At 44.8% G+C, this 15545-nt stretch overlaps 1 protein-coding gene across 4 annotated transcripts in view; it reads right to left on the bottom strand.

Moving 5' to 3' along the window:
- Window positions 1-15545, bottom strand: part of LOC112263077 (voltage-dependent calcium channel subunit alpha-2/delta-2-like) — a 296787-nt gene that overhangs the window by 42770 nt on the left and 238472 nt on the right. For all 4 annotated transcript variants that reach the window (XM_042331135.1, XM_042331134.1, XM_042331138.1 and 1 more), the window contains 5 exons: window positions 12616-12777; window positions 9883-9993; window positions 7454-7532; window positions 5101-5150; window positions 818-907 (listed from right to left, as the gene is read on the bottom strand). In XM_042331135.1, coding sequence (XP_042187069.1) covers window positions 818-907; window positions 5101-5150; window positions 7454-7532; window positions 9883-9993; window positions 12616-12777 — 492 coding nt within the window. The remainder of the gene's footprint in view (window positions 1-817; window positions 908-5100; window positions 5151-7453; window positions 7533-9882; window positions 9994-12615; window positions 12778-15545) is intronic.

Raw genomic sequence — 15545 nt, forward strand, 5'->3', positions numbered from 1 at the left:
TAAACATTTTTATCACTTTCCTGATATCCAATTGGTAGTTACAGTCTTGTCTCATCGATGCAACTCCCGTATGGACTCGGCAAAGGTTGAGAGCCGTGCGTCTTCCGAAACACAACCCAACCAAGGCATTCTGTTTCTTGACACAATGTCCACTTAACCCAGAAGCCAGCCTCACCAATCAGAGGAAACACTGTACACCTGGTGACCGTGTCAACATGCACTGCACCCGCCCCCCCACAGAAGTCACTAGTGCGCGATGGGACAAGGACATCCCTGCCGGCCAAACCGTCCCCAACACGGACGACACTGGGCCAATTGTGCGCCGCCCCATGGGTCTCCCGGTTGCAAACCCAGAATCCCTAGTGGCACAGCTAGCACTGCAGTGCCTTAGACCTCTGCACCACTCAGGAGGCCTTATATAATGTTTTTAAGTCTAAAACATAGCTATGTTATAGGTAGGACTCAAAGTAGAAGTTTGTAAGCAACTAATTCTAAAATTCTAAAGGTTTCAGTTTTTGGCTAGTCCCGGGTAAACTGCATTACAATGGTTTTAGTATTAAAACAGAAATGAATGAAATCAAATGAAATCAAATTTTATTTGTCACATGCGCCGAATACAGCAGGTGTAGAAGGGAAATGCCTACTTACAAGCCCTTAACCAACAATGCAGTTTTAAGAAAAAAAAGTGAAACAGTAAAATAACAATAAAAAAAGCTATATATAGCAATAATAGATAATAAACAGATAGATAATACAGTACATTACAGTAACGTGACACTTGTGTAGCTACTCATCAGTGGGATAGTTTGTGGCTTACCAGAGCATCCTGGTAGACATTGGTCCATTGGACCTGCTTGGCCTTGGGCCCAGCCAGCACCATGGGCCGACCCAGCACATCCAGGTACTCCTGAGACAAGGAGGAGAACACACACATCAGAGAAATGACAAACACACACACACACACACACTATATATTGCTTTATAAACTGGGTGGTTAGAACCCTGAATTGATTGGCTGACAGCTGTAGTATATCAGACCGTATACCATATACTTATAAGTCATCTCAGTGTCATAAACCAGAGGGCCAACAGTAGAAGTAGCCCAGGCCTGAGAAGCAGTAAAGCTTGTGGACAGTCTTTAGACGTTTAGGGCCATTATTCATCAATATGAAGCAGCTACTAAAAACACATTAGGAGTGTCAGAGGCACATGGAACAAGCATGCCAATCTCCCACTGGCTCTCTATGTTTACCACAGCAGTGTATAAACACCGCTCTATGTTAACCACAGCAGTGTATAAACACCTCTCTATGTTAACCACAGCAGTGTATAAACACCTCTCTATGTTAACCACAGCAGTGTATAAACACCTCTCTGTGTTAACCACAGTAGTGTACAGTATAAACACCTCTCTATGTTAACCACAGCAGTGTATAAACACCTCTCTGTGTTAACCACAGTAGTGTATAAACACCTCTCTATGTTAACCACAGTAGTGTACAGTATAAACACCTCTCTGTGTTAACCACAGCAGTGTATAAACACCTCTCTATGTTAACCACAGCAGTGTATAAACACCACCTCTATGCTCTATGTTAACCACAGCAGTGTATAAACACCTCTCTATGTTAACCACAGCAGTGTGTATAAACACCTCTCTGTGTTAACCACAGTAGTGTACAGTATAAACACCTCTCTATGTTAACCACAGCAGTGTATAAACACCTCTCTATGTTAACCACAGCAGTGTATAAACACCTCTCTATGTTAACCACAGCAGTGTATAAACACCTCTCTATGTTAACCACAGCAGTGTATAAACACCTCTCTATGTTAACCACAGCAGTGTATAAACACCTCTCTGTGTTAACCACAGCAGTGTATAAACACCTCTCTATGTTAACCACAGCAGTGTACAGTATAAACACCTCTCTATGTTAACCACAACAGTGTATAAACACCTCTCTATGTTAACCACAGCAGTGTGACAACACCTGTCTGTGTTAACCACAGTAGTATATAAACACCTGTCTGTGTTAACCACAGCAGTGTGACAACACCTGTCTGTGATTACCACAGCAGTGTATAAACACCTCTCTATGTTAACCACAGTGGTGTACAGTATAAACACCTCTCTGTGTTAACCACAGTAGTGTATAAAAACCTCTCTATGTTAACCACAGCAGTGTATAAAAACCTCTCTATGTTAACCACAGTAGTGTATAAACACCTCTCTATGTTAACCACAGTAGTGTATAAAAACCTCTCTATGTTAACCACAGCAGTGTATAAAAACCTCTCTATGTTAACCACAGTAGTGTATAAACACCTCTCTATGTTAACCACAGTAGTGTACAGTATAAACACCTCTCTGTGTTAACCACAGTAGTGTATAAACACCTCTCTATGTTAACCACAGTAGTGTACAGTATAAACACCTCTCTGTGATTACCACAGTAGTGTATAAACACCTCTCTATGTTAACCACAGTAGTGTATAAACACCTCTCTGTGTTAACCACAGTAGTGTACAGTATAAGCATCTCTCTGTGTTAACCACAGTAGTCCACAGTATAAACCACAGCAGTAGGTTAATTTTATCGATTCAAAACGTCAAAGATGTTTTTGGAATAATTTATTGATCCATGGAATGCTGTTATTGGGTATTGGGGGAAATCAGCGACTGTGTGACAGGGATCAGATCGCCCAAATCTGATAAGAAAACCTTCGGACCTTGGGAGTTTGATCCTAGATGTCAGTGGAACGTCTTAGTCCCTGCTGTTTCTGTTCAAATTGATCATCAGAAAACAACAGGCTTTGGTGACCGCTTCACCAACTCCAATATATCTCAATTGTGGGTGAGGAATTCAGGAAGATCCAATCCTAATCCAACTAAAGATTTAGGTAGTTAAACTGCGCTGATCACGTGTACAAAATTGGGAGTTAAAGCCCATTCACGCTTGATCCGAAAATGTGGTCTAAGGCACTGTATGGAGGGTGTGACGAAATTGTGGAGCCTCTGGAGGCACGCAGAGGCCAAATCGACTCCTGTACCGGGTTGCGGTGCGCCTCCCAAATGCAGAGGCTCCGTATATCTCCACATTGACATGATTGGTTGACAGTAGGTGAGGGAGGGAGGTCCTGTATAAACACAAACTCACTTCCTTGACAACAGCTCTGCGCTGCTCCACGAAGTGCAAGAAGTACAGTATGAATGCCCTGAATTCTGTTGACTGTATCACTGTAAATGTTGCACGGCCAATGCAGACGTCAGATTGACCATGCAGCGCCTTTTACTATGCAAAAGAGGTCTTATTCACATCGTCAGTAAATAATGCCCCTTTTAGATAATGGTATATTCGATTATAGCACCACTTGAACCCTAACCATAACAGTCTATGTATCCATCTTACACTCAAGGAGGGTCGCCCAGTGTGAACACACACTGAACAGTGCTGTTTTAGTGTTGTGCCTTTGACCGTTTGTTATTCATGGCCTGAACACTGAGGTGCTGACAGGCGTAACCTATTCTATTATCATCTCACTAAAACTCTCGTTTAATGCTCTCGCCACAGGGAGATATTTCATCAGGATGATGACAGGCAGACCTTTTCACAGGATATAGGGGAAATGTTACACCTGACTAGAACAATTTAGCGAACATAAAAGTCAGCCAGCAAAAAGGCTGAGGAGGTCCAAGGGAGCCACAGGTAGGTAGAGGCCAGGGTCCAGGGTCCAGGGGCCAGGGTCCAAGCTTACCGTTCTATGGGTTATTGCGTTGCTACAACCAGGGACTCCTTTACATGCCTGGCCCAGGCCAACCAACTAGCATCCTGTCTGTTTGTCCAACTACACTGTGAAACACAGGCTGCATCAGATATGTGTTACTAAGTACACTGTGAAACACAGGCTTTATCAGATATGTGTTACTAAGTACACTGTGAAACACAGGCTGCATCAGATATGTGTTACTAAGTACACTGTGAAACACAGGCTTTATCAGATATGTGTTACTAAGTACACTGTGAAACACAGGCTGCATCAGATATGTGTTACTAAGTACACTGTGAAACACAGGCTTTATCAGATATGTGTTACTAAGTACACTGTGAAACACAGGCTTTATCAGCTATGTGTTACTGTGTGGGGGTAGTGTAATGGAGGGACTGTGAAACACAGGCTGCATCAGATATGTGTTACTGAGACACTGCTAGAAACACAGGCTGCATCAGATATGTGTTACTTCCAGAAGACACTGTGAAACACAGGCTTTATCAGCTATGTGTTACTAAGTACACTGTGAAACACAGGCTTTATCAGCTATGTGTTACTAAGTACACTGTGAAACACAGGCTGCATCAGATATGTGTTACTAAATACACTACACAATTCAGGCTGCATCAGCTATGTGTGTGTGTGTGTGTGGGGGTAGTGTAATGGAGGGACTAGAGGAGGGGTGGATTAGGAAACACAGCAGATCTGAAAGCCTCTGTCTCACTGATACCTGCTAGAAGACAGAAGTGAGCTCTATCTCTCCCTGTGACTTCCTCTCTATTCTTCTAGAAGACAGAAGTGAGCTCTATCTCCCCCTGTGACTTCCTCTCTATTCTTCTAGAAGACAGAAGTGAGCTCTATCTCTCCCTGTGACTTCCTCTCTATTCTTCTAGAAGACAGAAGTGAGCTCTATCTCTTCCTGTGACTTCCTCTCTATTCTTCCAGAAGACAGAAGTGAGCTCTATCTCCCCCTGTGACTTCCTCTCTATTCTTCTAGAAGACAGAAGTGAGCTCTATCTCTTCCTGTGACTTCCTCTCTATTCTTCTAGAAGACAGAAGTGAGCTCTATCTCTCCCTGTGACTTCCTCTCTATTCTTCTAGAAGACAGAAGTGAGCTCTATCTCTCCCTGTGACTTCCTCTCTATTACTCTTTCCAAGCCTCCTTGTGTCATTTTGTAATTGGAATATTTAAAGGCATTATCTACATGTGCATAATTATCTTTAAAGAGAGTAATGAACTCAACATGACCTAGAAAACACACCCTGAAGTTACAGTAAGGATTCACACAAATGCACACATACACACACTGAAGGAAGGATATATCACCTGTGTGTTAATTCTGATGGCTCCAATGGATGGAATCTCATAGTAGAATCCTGAAGATCAAAGTGAGAGAATCTGTTCAGTGGATACACAGTGATAATAACCAACAACATGGAGCTGTTCTGTTGTGGTGTGTATTGTAAAGGTAAAATTGCTATGCATATGTGAAATATCACAACAGCCCAGCGAAGTCTCATCATCTCAAGCTATTAGAGCAAATGTAGTGCTATGATTTTAACATGTCTCCTCAGCAGAATGCTGATTGTTCTCTATGGGGACATTGCATTTCGTACCCATTACGTGTGTTGGCCATTTTGTCATTTGCTGCAGATAGGTGTGTTTGTGTGTGTGGTATGTGTGTGTGTGTGTGTGTGCGTGCGTGTGCGTGTGTGTGTGTGTGTGCATGTGGTGTGTGTGTGTGTGTGTGTGTGTGTGTGTGTGTATGTGTGTATGTGGTGTGTGTGTGTGTGTGTGTGTGTGTGTGTGTGTGTGTGTGTGTGTGTGGTACATGTGGTGTGTGTGTGTGTGTGTGCACGCGTACGCATGTATACATGTGTGTGTGTACTGTTTGATTTCAATTAAGGTGCTATGGGGAAACAATTGGTCATTGACCTCCAGTCTCATCATCATTTTACTGCAGGATGTCAATGTAATGTATGTTAGGGCTCATTGAGGATGCTGCTGATGTACCCCAGGCAGAACAGAACAGGACTGCTGATTAGGGATGGAGGAGAGGAGAGACACACTCACTCTGGGTCAATAACTGCTGCCGTTCCCCAAGTTATTAAAGCACAGAGTGTTTATACAAAGAGCCGCGAAATGGAGACAACATCCCCAGAATGTTAAGAGACAAGAATGCCTGCCGTTTTTTAATAAACACACGCTCGCGCTCGCGCGCACACTTCCTATGACTGTTCAGAACAGTAGCTCCTTCCTTTGCTTAGTATTTTTGGCTGCCTGCCAGAGACTGTGACACCTCCAGTTGTAGGGTAGAACATGACAATAGGAATGAGGAGAGGAACCAACACAGAAACTAAAGAGCATGGACCAGAGGTCTACACCCAGGTCTTCAGCCACCGGAGAGAGGACAAAGTTCAGCTCATAGTGAGACAGAGCGGGGGTAGGTTCAACTGAAAAAGGGATTGCAGCACAAGCCAAGTGAGACAACAGTAAGGCTAGTCAAGAGGGAGCTGGGTATGTAATGTGTTTGTGAGGCAGATTCATGTGTGTGTGTAAGTGTGTGTTCTGGGTGAGAAGGTTCGGCTCAACATGTGTCTCTGTTTATGTGTGATACCGAAGAAGAGCAATAAGCAAGGTGTTGTACGACCACATGTCAAAGGACAGCTCCACAGAGGAGAATACCTCAATAAGCATTGTCATAGTTTGGCATTGGCTTTGGTGCCATGCTAATGATTAGAGTGAGTGGCATGTTGGCACAGGGGAGTAATCCTGTACTTCCCCCATGCCACCTGCCTGTGTGAGAGGTGGTAGCCATGGTTATCACCACACAGCCAGGCTCCACCCGATAATGAATTACAACTTGTGGGGAGGGAGGCACTTCTGAAGCACTCTGAAGGCTCCACTGGAAATGAACTAATTAGCGTTCTTTAGAAGGGATGCTTCTTGTGATGGGAAGAAGGGAGAGCTCAGCGTATTAGAGAAATGTTGAGACAGTGAGAAATCAAACAACAGAGAGAGAGAGAGAGAGAGAGAGAGGGGAGAGAGAGAGAGAGAGAGAGAGAGAGAGAGAGAGAGAGAGGAGAGAAAGAGAGAGAGAGAGAAAGAGAGAGAGATAGAGAGAAAAGAAAGAGGGAGAGAGAGAGAGAGAGAAAGAGAAGAGAGAGAGAGAGAGAGAGAGAGAGAGAGAGAGAGAGAGAGAGAGAGAGAGAGAGAGAGAGAGAGAGAGAGAGAGAGAGAGAGAGAGAGAGAGAGAGAGAGAGAAAGAAAGAGAGAGAGAGAGAGAGAAAGAAAGAGAGATAGAGAGTGAGAGAGAGAGAGAGAGAGAGAGAGAGGAAACAAAGAGAAATTTGGTTAAAAAAATAGTGAAACAGAGAGAACATAAAAGTGGAATTGTACATTGGCTATGGTTCAGAGTGGGCATGAGGTCATGAGGTCATGAGGACTAATGGAGGAAAGGAGGATAGCTTAGTCATCTAGGTTGTGGACAGCTGGGCAGTTTGTTTGGAGTTTGGTTATATAATGACATAATAATATCACATATTTTCTGGTTTCTGTTTGCTAGACATGGGGAGTGTTGATAGGCCGCAGAAGGAGCTTCTGTTCTCCTCTATCTATGACCGTAGATGTAAAGTCTCTCCATGTCACTACACTTTACAGGCACACCCTCTCTACTCACCTTTGTTGGCACAAGCTATCCACTGCAAGGGGGTGACATCATAGTTGTGCTGTCCAACTGAAAATGTAAATACTCGAATCTGGAAGGTGAGGAGATAGTGGGCAGAGAGAGAAAAACTAAGATCAGTAGAATCAACATTCTTTTCGCACAGTGAGAAAGCAAAATGGCAGCAGCATTTCAAGCCATCTGAGCGAGGATGAAGAAAAAAAAGAAGGAGAGGGAGAAAGATAGACAGGGAGAGAGAAAGAGAGTGAGTGAGTGCATGTGTTGGCTGTAATTTCATGGGTTCTGATAATAAAGTGGCTAATTAGTCAGCAGGTCAGAGCTGTTAACACCAGCAGCAAGACAAGAAAAGAGACAGAGAGAGAGATAACAGGGAGAGAGAGAGAGAGAGAGAGATGACAGGGAGGAAGAGAGCGAGAGAGAGAGAGAGAGAGACAGGGAGGAAGAGAGCGAGAGAGAGAGAGAGAGAGATAACAGGGAGAGAGAGAGAGAGAGAGATGACAGGGAGGAAGAGAGAGAGAGAGAGATAACAGGGAGAGAGAGAGAGAGATAACAGGGAGAGAGAGAGAGAGAGAGATAACAGGGAGAGAGAGAGAGAGAGATAACAGGGAGAGAGAGAGAGAGAGAGAGAGAGAGATGACAGGGAGGAAGAGAGAGAGATAACAGGGAGAGAGAGAGAGAGAGAGAACAGGGAGAGAGAGAGAGAGAGATAACAGGGAGAGAGATGACAGGGAGGGGAGAGAGAGAGAGAGAGAGAGAGAGAGAGAGAGAGAGAGAGAGAGAGATGACAGGGAGGAAGAGAGAGAGAGAGAGAGAGAGAGAGAGAGAGAGAGAGGAGAGAGAGAGAGAGAGAGATGACAGGGAGGAAGAGTGAGAGAGAGAACGGAGAGAGAGATGACAGGGAGGGGGAGAGAGAGAGAGAGAGAGAGAGAGAGAGAGAGATGACAGGGAGGAAGAGAGCGAGAGAGAGAGAGAGAGATGACAGGGAGGAGAGAGCGAGAGAGAGAGAGAGAGAGAGAGAGAGGGAGAGAGAGAGAGAGAGAGAGATGACAGGGAGGAAGAGAGAGAGAGAGAGATAACAGGGAGAGAGAGAGAGAGATAACAGGGAGAGAGAGAGAGAGAGAGAGATAACAGGGAGAGAGAGAGAGAGAGAGATAACAGGGAGAGAGAGAGAGAGAGAGAGAGAAAGAGATGACAGGGAGGAAGAGAGAGAGAGAGAGGTAAGAGGAGAGAGATAACAGGGAGAGAGAGAGAGAGAGATAACAGGAGAGAGAGAGAGAGATAACAGGGAGAGAGATGACAGGGAGGGGAGAGAGAGAGAGAGATGACAGGGAGAGAGAGAGAGAGAGAGAGAGAGATGACAGGGAGGGAGAGAGAGAGAGAGAGAGAGAGAGAGAGAGAGGAGAGAGAGAGATGACAGGGAGATGACAGGGAGGAAGAGAGAGAGAGAACGGAGAGAGAGATGACAGGGAGGGGAGAGAGAGAGAGAGAGAGAGAGAGAGAGAGATGACAGGGAGGAAGAGAGAGAGAGAGAGAGAGAGAGAGAGAGAGAGAGATGACAGGGAGGAAGAGAGAGAGAGAAAAAAACGAGAGAGAGATGACAGGGAGGAGAGAGAGAGAGAGAGAGAGAGAGAGAGAGAGAGAGAGAGAGATGACAGGGAGGAAGAGAGAGAGAGAGAGAGAGATGACAGGGAGGAAGAGAGAGATGGCAGGGAGGGGAGAGAGAGAGAGAGAGAGTGAGAGAGAGAGAGAGAGAGAGATGACAGGGAGGAGAGAGAGAGAGAGATGACAGGGAGGAAGAGAGAGAGAGAGAGAGAGAGAGAGAGATGACAGGGAGGAAGAGAGAGAGAGAGAGAGAGAGCGGCGAGAGAGAGAGAGAGAGAGAGGAAAGAGATGATAGGGATGAAGAGATGATAGAGATATAGAGAGAGAGAGAGAGAGAGAGAGAGAGAGAGAGAGGAGGAGAGAGAGATGACAGGGATGAAGAGAGAGAAAGAGAGAGAGAGAGAGAGAGAGAGAGGGAAAAAAAACAGCCAACGTGTAGGAAAAGAGAGAGAGAGAGAGAGAGAGGAGAGAGAGATGACAGGGAGGAAGAGAGAGAGAGAGAGAGAGCGGAGAGAGAGATGACAGGGAGGGAGAGAGAGAGAGAGAGCGGGAAAAAAGCCAACGTGTAGGAAAAGAGGATCTGAGCAGACACCCATAAGGCTGGATCTATGTCCAAGGATGGAACTTTTGGAATCATTAAGATTCTCACCAAAAGAATGGCAATTGCTGTTGATAAATATAGCATTTCTTTGATAAGGATAAGGGATGAGAGAGAGAAGAGAGAGTACAGACTGGTTCATCAACTCTTAAACATGCATGGACTGATTCATTAGGAGACTAGGATTGATGAATAGATAATTGGTTTTTGAGGACAGACTCACTGTTTTGTTGGGCCAGTTGTACTTCTCAAAGATGTCCTGTGCACGATCCTCTCCTCCATCTGTAAACATCATTATCATCTTATTGCAGCCCGCCCTTGGGGCGCCGGTATCCTGTGGAACAGAGAGAGAGAGAGACGGAGAGGTTGAGAGAATGGGAGAGGGAGAGGAAGAGGGAGAGGGAGAGATACAGAGACAAATACAAAGAGAGAGTGATTAGTGAGAGAGAGAGAGAGAGAGAGAGAGAGAGAGAGAGAGAGAGAGAGAAGAGAGAGAGAGAGAGAGAGAGAGAGAGAGAGAGAGAGAGAGGAAAGAAGAGAGAGAGAGAGAGGGAGAGAGAAGGAGAGAGAGAGTGGGAAGGAAAGGGAGAGAGAGATACAGAGATACAGAGAGAGATACAAATAGAGAGTGATTAGTGAGAGCGGGGGGAAACAGTCAGGAAAAGGAAGAGGACACAAACTATATAGACATTATAAAGTATAGCCTCTCCATCCAGGTAATCACAAAAACATGGTGTCTTGTTCATCACAAGAGAAAAGAATGCTTGAGCAAAGTCTGGCTTCCAGTTCGCCTTCGAACAGCTGTAGAGTCTATGTTCTAATATGTTAGCTAATGTGTAACCTGCATGTACAGTGCACAATACATCCACATATATGGGATTGAAGTGTACATATCTCTTTCTGTGTAGGGTAATTTATCCTGTGCTGTTGGTTAAATGTGTTCTGTGCCCAGGTGTTGGTTAAATGTGTTCCGTGGCCAGGCGTTGGTTAGATGTGTTCCATGGCCAGGTGTTGGTTAGATGTGTTCCGTGGCCAGGTGTTGGTTAGATGTGTTCCGTGGCCAGGTGTTGGTTAGATGTGTTCCGTGGCCAGGTGTTGGTTAGATGTGTTCCGTGGCCAGGTGTTGGTTAATATGTTCCGTGGCCAGGTGTTGGTTAGATGTGTTCCGTGGCCAGGCATAATTTTAATGTGTTCCGTGGCCAGGTGTTGGTTGAATATGTTCCGTGGCCAGGCGTTGGTTAAATGTGTTCCGTGGCCAGGTGTTGGTTAGATGTGTTCCATGGCCAGGTGTTGGTTAGATGTGTTCCGTGGCCAGGTGTTGGTTAAATGTGTTCCGTGGCCAGGTGTTGGTTGAATATGTTCCGTGGCCAGGTGTTGGTTAGATGTGTTCCGTGGCCAGGCATTGGTTAAATGTGTTCCGTGGCCAGGTGTTGGTTAAATGTGTTCTGTGACCAGGCATTGGTTAAATGTGTTCCGTGGTCAGGTGTTGGTTAAATGTGTTCCGTGGCCAGGTGTTGGTTAGATGTGTTCCGTGGCCAGGTGTTGGTTAAATGTGTTCCGTGGCCAGGTGTTGGTTAAATGTGTTCCGTGGCCAGGCATAAGTTAAATGTGTTTCGTGGCCAGGTGTTGGTTAAATGTGTTCCGTGGCCAGGCATAAGTTAAATGTGTTCCGTGGCCAGGTGTTGGTTAAATGTGTTCCGTGGTCAGGCGTTGGTTAAATGTGTTCCGTGGCCAGGTGTTGGTTAAATGTGTTCCGTGGCCAGGTGTTGGTTAAATGTGTTCTGTGGCCAGTTGTTGGTTAGATGTGTTCCGTGGTTGGGTGTTGGTTAACTAGGCTGGGCTAGGCTGGGCTATAGGCTGGGCTAGGCTATAGGCTGGGCTATAGGCTGGGCTAGACTGGGCTAGGCTGGGCTATAGGCTGGGCTAGGTTGGGCTATAGGCTGGGCTAGGCTGGGCTATAGGCTGGGTTGTAGGCTGGGTTGTAGGCTGGGCTAGGCTGGGCTATAGGCTGGGCTAGGCTGGAGTAGACTGGGATATAGGCTGGGCTAGGCTGGGCTATAGGCTGGGCTAGGCTGGGCTATAGGCTGGGCTAGGCTGGGGTAGACTGGGATATAGGCTGAGCTAGGCTGGGGTATAGGCTGGGCTAGGCTGGCCTATAGGCTGGGCTAGACTGGGCTAGGCTGGGCTATAGGCTGAGCTAGGCTGGGGTATAGGCTGGGCTATAGACTGGGCTAGGCAAGGCTGGGCTAGACTGGGCTATAGACTGGGCTTTAGGTTGGGTTGTAGGCTGGGCTAGGCAAGGCTGGTCTATGCTGGGCTAGACTGGGCTATAGGCTGGGTTGTAGGCTGGGCTAGGCAAGGCTGGTCTGTGCTGGGCTAGACTGGGCTATAGGCTGGGTTGTAGGCTGGGCTAGGCAAGGCTGGGCGCTTGGCATTGTGCCTCTCGGCCCACCAGAAGAATATAAAGTGTCTGTGGCTGATCTGTCTCTCATCAATCATCCCATCAGAGCCCATAAGGTAAGCCTCCTATAATATATAGGAGTATAGAGAGCTGAGCTGAGGCAGCACCTGTGTAGACAGACAGACAGACAGATTTACAGCAATGCCTGCCTGGTTGCCTCCCTGCTGCACACACACACAGGGACCTCTGCTGTGCTGGCTAGCCCTAAACGCCACCATCGCCATCATCCCACTGCAGTGGCAGTTCCTAATCCGACTGACTGACTAACTAGTGGCCCCTTTGGGCTCCATTCAGATTAGGCATAATCCTCTGATTGTCTAAAGAGTGGCTTGGTAGCACAGGGTCAATTCCAATGTCAATTCCAATGTCAATTGGGATGTCAGTATGCTAATTAGCATGTCTTATACCATGGGCATTTCATGGAAGACCTAACCTAACCTACCACCCTGAAATAAACCCAGAAGAGCGTGACTGACTGCTGGCTCTTAGTCTTACATTGAGTAGCTGTTCGAAGGCGAACTGGAAGCCAGACTTGTAGTCAGTGGTTCCTTTGGCTTGCATGTGCATGATAGACTCCTTGAAGATCTTCTTGTTTCTCATGTTGGCCTGGACCAAGGTCTTAAAACAGGGGACGACAGCATCTGCCTTCTCGTTAAACTGTGGGGTGGGAGGGGGAGAGACAGATAACAATGAATAGCAGTGACCACGCTGCTCGCTCGTTGGCATTGAGGGCGACTCCATCTGCAGTGTGTTGGGATGAGGAGGGGTATGTGGGTTGCTCTGTGCCACTCTGGCAATAAACATGGAATTCCAAGAACAAACGAAAAACACCCAGCCAAGGTAATGTCATCTAGATCTCATCTCCTCTGATAAATTAAAATTAGTCCCGGGCTGTGTGTTTGTCTGTGTGTGTGTTTGTGTGTGTGTTTCTTCTGTGTGTGTGTTTTTGACAGACAGAGAGGTAAACAGTGAGCAGTGTGTCTATATGTGATTAGCATCGAACAGCAATGTCTGTAATGTCAGGTTTTTAATGGCCTTTCTTCTTGAAAGTCAACTTTAAATTCTGTTGACATTTTGAAGACAGAATGATGGCATAAAATAGGTTAAACATTTGGTGCATGAAAATCTGACATTTCCTTCTGTTCGTGCAGTTTGATATTTACAGTTTATTGGTAAAAAATTGAAAAAAAAACATGAACTATAGTATTCCTTGTCACAGATTATGATCTCGTAACAAAATGACAAGAACACAATGTAATGGTTCCGTTGAAGGTTATACTGTATTGGAAAACAGAAGAGTTTGTTGAATCAGATTAAGATAGAAGAGTTGCATTCCAAAACACTATATATCCTAGGTGAGACAACCACATATCACAGTCAAATATACAACATACGAACATTCAATTCCGGCTAAAACAATGGATAAATAGTGTTTTGCAAACAAAAAAACAATTTTCATACACATCTAAAATCTATGAATAAAAAAAATCAGAGAACAGTTTACACACACATGAAGGTACCCATAATCAACCATTTCTGATGAGAAAACACAAATGTGAATAATTGGTGGATATAGCGTTTTGGAAATAAACTCTTCAGTAGTTGTGCTTGTAACAGGGCAGTGGAAGGCATTTCGGCCAGCAGCGTACCACCCTGCATACCACTGCTGGCTTGCTTCTGAAGCTAAGCAGGGTTGGTCCTGGTCAGTCCCTGGATTGGAGACCAGATGCTGCTGGAAGTGGTGTTGGAGGGTCAGTAGGAGGCACTCTTTTTAATTTTTTTATTATTATTATTTTTTTAACCTTTATTTATTTTCTCTGGTCTAAAAAATATCCCAATGCCTCAGGGCAGTGATTGACACTGCCCTGTGTAGGGTGCTGTCTTTTGGATGGGTGCTTAAACTGGTGTCCTGACTCTCTGAGGGCATTAAAGGTCCCATGGCACTTATTGTAAGAGTAGGGGTGTTAACCCTGGTGTCCTGGCTGAATTCCCAATCTGCCCTCAACCTATTCATGGTTACCTAATTAATCCCCAGTTTACAATTGGCTCTTTCCTCTCCCCTGTCACTATTCCCCAGGTTGTTGCTGTAAATGAGAATGTGTTCTCAGTCAATTTATTTGGTAAATAACAATAATGGGAATATTTGACTGATCAAATGCAGAGTTTGAATTACAATTGTATTACTGTAACAACAATGATTACTGTTGGTGTCTACAGACCAACAACCATTTTCTTTCCTTCCTACTTCCAGAGCTCTTAATTTCTTTAAAGGGGTGGAAATCAGCCTCGTTCCCACCCAAATTATCACGCTAATTTCTGCCTCTTAGAGCTGGGATTTAGAAACATACACTGACTAAGACCACTGGATTATGGAGGATTAACCACCCAAGTCTCTAAACAGGGCTACCCCGCCAGTGTGTGTGTGTGGGAGTGCGGGCGTGCAAATGCGTGCAAGTGTAGGCTACCGATGTATGCAGTGAGTCAGATAATGCAGCATTCAATGGAAAACCTAAGAAGCAAGGCAGGGAGACTGTTGGTGAGATAAAGACAGCACAATCACACATAGACTGGGGGTTGCAACATTGTGGGATTATAACCATGTGGGAAAGTTATAGTTTTTACAGTATATGTAGCTATGCATACATTCCTGCAAACCAGGATCATTCCCTGAACAGTGTTTTTACAGTATATGTAGCTATGCATACATTCCTGCAAACCAGGAACATTCCCAGAACAGTGGAGGTATATTACAAGAGATAGGTTCCTAAAACACAAAATATGCTCAGTTGTGATGACATTCATACAATGTTTAAAGTAGGTTGCACAGGACGTTCCGTTAATGTTGTAAGAATGAAATAAGTCAGTTTGTATGATGTTCATAGTATATTTGTTGAAGGTTTGACACAATACTCCATTGATGTTCACGCAATAAACATTTGACCTTGTCATGGAGTTCCTCAGAACATTTCAAGAACATTTTATATTTAAGTTTTACCACAACATTCTCAGCATGCAAATGAAATCAGATTGGAATACATCCCCATTATGTTCTTCTCCACATTTACTGGCAATTCTCATTTGAGGACTGTATTGTCGGTCATATAGAGACACATGGCATTTTCCTTTCATTCTAAGGACATTTGAACAGCATTTAATCATACAAACACAAACAATATTTTACTATATAAAAATACTTTGTGTAAAAATGTACTATTCAACTTTAAGAAACACACCCAATATAATTTCTACTTTGGAGACGCTTGATATGTTCCCCCTGGCTTATTTTTCATGATCCTAGATCAGCACTTATAGTCTTGGATACCTTGTAAACATGGACCCAGAGGTACGCAGCATATAAAGAGGAAGAGGGGAAGTGATGGTGACTAACCCAGTTAACCTTTAGTTATGTCTAAGAAGGTTTAAAA

The sequence above is a fragment of the Oncorhynchus tshawytscha genome, linkage group LG02, assembly GCF_018296145.1.
Source record: "Oncorhynchus tshawytscha isolate Ot180627B linkage group LG02, Otsh_v2.0, whole genome shotgun sequence".
Taxonomy (NCBI): Eukaryota; Metazoa; Chordata; class Actinopteri; order Salmoniformes; family Salmonidae; genus Oncorhynchus; species Oncorhynchus tshawytscha.